The sequence below is a fragment of the Micromesistius poutassou genome (assembly GCF_964030765.1).
Source record: "Micromesistius poutassou genome assembly, chromosome: 17".
Taxonomy (NCBI): Eukaryota; Metazoa; Chordata; class Actinopteri; order Gadiformes; family Gadidae; genus Micromesistius; species Micromesistius poutassou.
In genome coordinates this window covers 11,415,714-11,418,318 of record NC_140287.1, presented here as the reverse complement: position 1 = coordinate 11,418,318, position 2,605 = coordinate 11,415,714, and the positions used below count along the sequence as shown (strand labels likewise).

The following is a 2,605-nucleotide window of genomic DNA, read 5'->3' as shown; positions in this document are numbered from 1 at the left end:
TGCTCAGCCAAATGTCGCGGTGTCTGGATCCAGCTCGGGAGGATAAGTTAACTGACTGCTGTGTTGCTCAGCAGAGAAGGCTGTTCAGCGTCTGATGAGGCTACACATGGCCGTGGACCGGAGGAGCTGCAAGCTGCTGGGAAAACAACGTTACGGGACGTGTTAGGCTAATAAAAAAAAAAGAAGAAGAAAAAAAAGGCTAATAAAAATACATCAAATTGTTAATCAGGTCGTTGATATGCCTAAAATAAAATTGTATACAAATAAATGAAGCATTAAATCGGAATTTGCTTCGTACATGCAACTCATTCATAAAAAAAAACACGATTTCTAGATATAAGAAATTAAAAGTCAAAAGCTGAAAGGTGGGTAGTGTTTGGGAACCGGTATGTTCACCGGTAGTCCAGCCGCGTCTGAACCACCAGCTGATGGTACGCAGCCCGTGTTTACGCAGAGCAGACGGTCTGAAACTGGCTCCAAGCGCCACCTTCAGTATTCAAATGAGGGCAGGGAAATAAAAACAACGGCGTGGGCTGCATGGTGCTTCTCTCTCCAGGTCGACCTGTGAAATAGCGGGTGATTAGAAATAAAACCCTCTTGTTTTTTGTCGGCACTTGACATTTATTTTCGTGCGTAAAAACGGTTCGATTCGCCATATGCACGCGTTGGGTACATGATGCTCATCTCTGGAGCTCAGAGCGCTCACTGTGTTTAATATGCCTGTCTCGCTCAGCATGGGGCCAGACACTGTGTGTGTACCACAAATCCCACATCCAATGAGAGGACCGGGGGAGGGAGGAATAAAGGGTTAAGGGAGTATGCCAAGGAGTCTGCGGGGCGGAGTGGAAGCAACGCCATTGGCTGTCTCCGCATGACGTAGTGCACATGAAAAAGCTGATAACTAGTTAAGAAGGCAGTTTGTAACTCTGGAAAAAGAAGAGACCAAGAGCGCCTGAGACACAGCACACAGTCACAGATATCGTGGCAGAACCCGGCAAGCAGAGCGTCTTAGCAGTGTGTTGCTGTGAGACCCTGCAGCGTCCGGACCAGAGACCAGAGCGACCCCTCTCCTGTGCGGGACCATGGTGCAGCACACGGACACCAGCGAGACGGACGGCAGCATGTCACGGGAAGCCACGGACTCGGAGGAGAGTGAATTTATGGCTTGCAGCCCCGTGCCGATAAATCCCGACTGGTGCAAGACAGCGACCGGTCACATCAAGAGACCTATGAACGCGTTTATGGTTTGGTCGAAAATCGAGAGGAGAAAAATCATGGAGCAGTCTCCGGACATGCATAACGCCGAGATCTCCAAGCGGCTGGGCAAGAGGTGGAAGATGCTGAAGGACAGCGAGAAGATCCCGTTCATCCGAGAAGCCGAGAGGCTGCGGCTGAAACACATGGCCGACTATCCCGACTACAAGTACAGACCCAAGAAGAAACCAAAGCTCGACAGTTCCAAATCCTCCGCGCCGTCTCCCGAGAAGTGCGGAAAGATGTCCAAGACGCCCAGCAAAAAATGTTCAAAGATAAAGACTAAGACCAGCTCCAAGTCCTCGCATCATGGCTACGGAGAGGACTGTGGTTTTCCGAGCATGAAAGTGACGAAGATTATCAAAAGTGAACTCACGGACGACGAGGACGAAGACGACTACGAGGAGGACTATGTGATGAGGATTAAGCAGGAGGACGAGGAGCGCTCCAGACCCTACAATGTAGCTAAAGTTCCCGCAAGCCCGACGCTGAGCTCCTCGGCGGAGTCCGAGGGGACCAGCATGTACGAAGAGGTACCCAACAGCAGACTGTTTTATAACTTCAAGAACATTACTAAGCAGAGCACAATGTACCCTGCTTCCGTATCACCAGCATCTTCTCGCTCCGTGTCCACCTCTTCCAGCTCCAGCGAGGACGCGGACGATTTGCTTTTTGACTTTAGTTTGAATTTTGCCCCCAACGCTCACGGCTCGGAGCTGGGGAACCCGAATTCAGGAAACCTCTCCCTCTCTCTTGTGGATAAGGACTTGGACTCGTTCAGTGAGGGCAGTCTGGGCTCTCACTTTGAATTTCCAGACTATTGCACACCAGAGCTCAGCGAGATGATCGCCGGGGATTGGTTGGAGGCCAACTTTTCTGATTTGGTGTTCACGTACTAATAATAATAACAGAGAAGGAGAATTAAATTATATGTCCTGTTGAAGTTGTTCCTAGCCCTGCCTCCCAGGGTGTGAAGGTCCGGGAAGGAGGAGGCGAGGTGAGGTTGGAGGAATGAGATGCTTAAGAAGCTGGTAGCAGGAGAAAGTCTGCAGACGTTTTTCTGGCGGCATGACAGGGTTTTATGGATTTTTCTGTAGGTCTCCAATTACTGTTCAGCTTAAACGGACCACAAAGGGAAAAATCTGTGAACTTCTATGCATCTTATCCTCTTTAAAAAAAACTGCAGGGAACTGACAAAACGGACTGTGGACAGACTCAAAGCAAATCTGTGAACTGACAATGTTCAGGATGTTACTTTACAACGGTTTATGTAATTTCTTAATGCCACAAATGTTTTGTTTTTTTGTAACTGATTCCGTTTACCTCCTGGTTTGAAAATTAAGCAGCCTAA

The 2,605-nt window shown here is 48.8% G+C and overlaps 1 protein-coding gene across 1 annotated transcript; it reads left to right on the top strand.

Annotated features, from left to right (window-relative positions):
• Positions 1–1,082: 1,082 nt before the first annotated feature.
• Positions 1,083–2,153, top strand: sox11a (SRY-box transcription factor 11a; the record flags this gene model as incomplete). The annotated part of the gene is made up of 1 exon (XM_084481802.1): positions 1,083–2,153. One exon carries the CDS (start codon positions 1,083–1,085, stop codon positions 2,151–2,153), a length of 1,071 nt encoding a protein of 356 aa, XP_084337928.1.
• Positions 2,154–2,605: the final 452 nt, after the last annotated feature.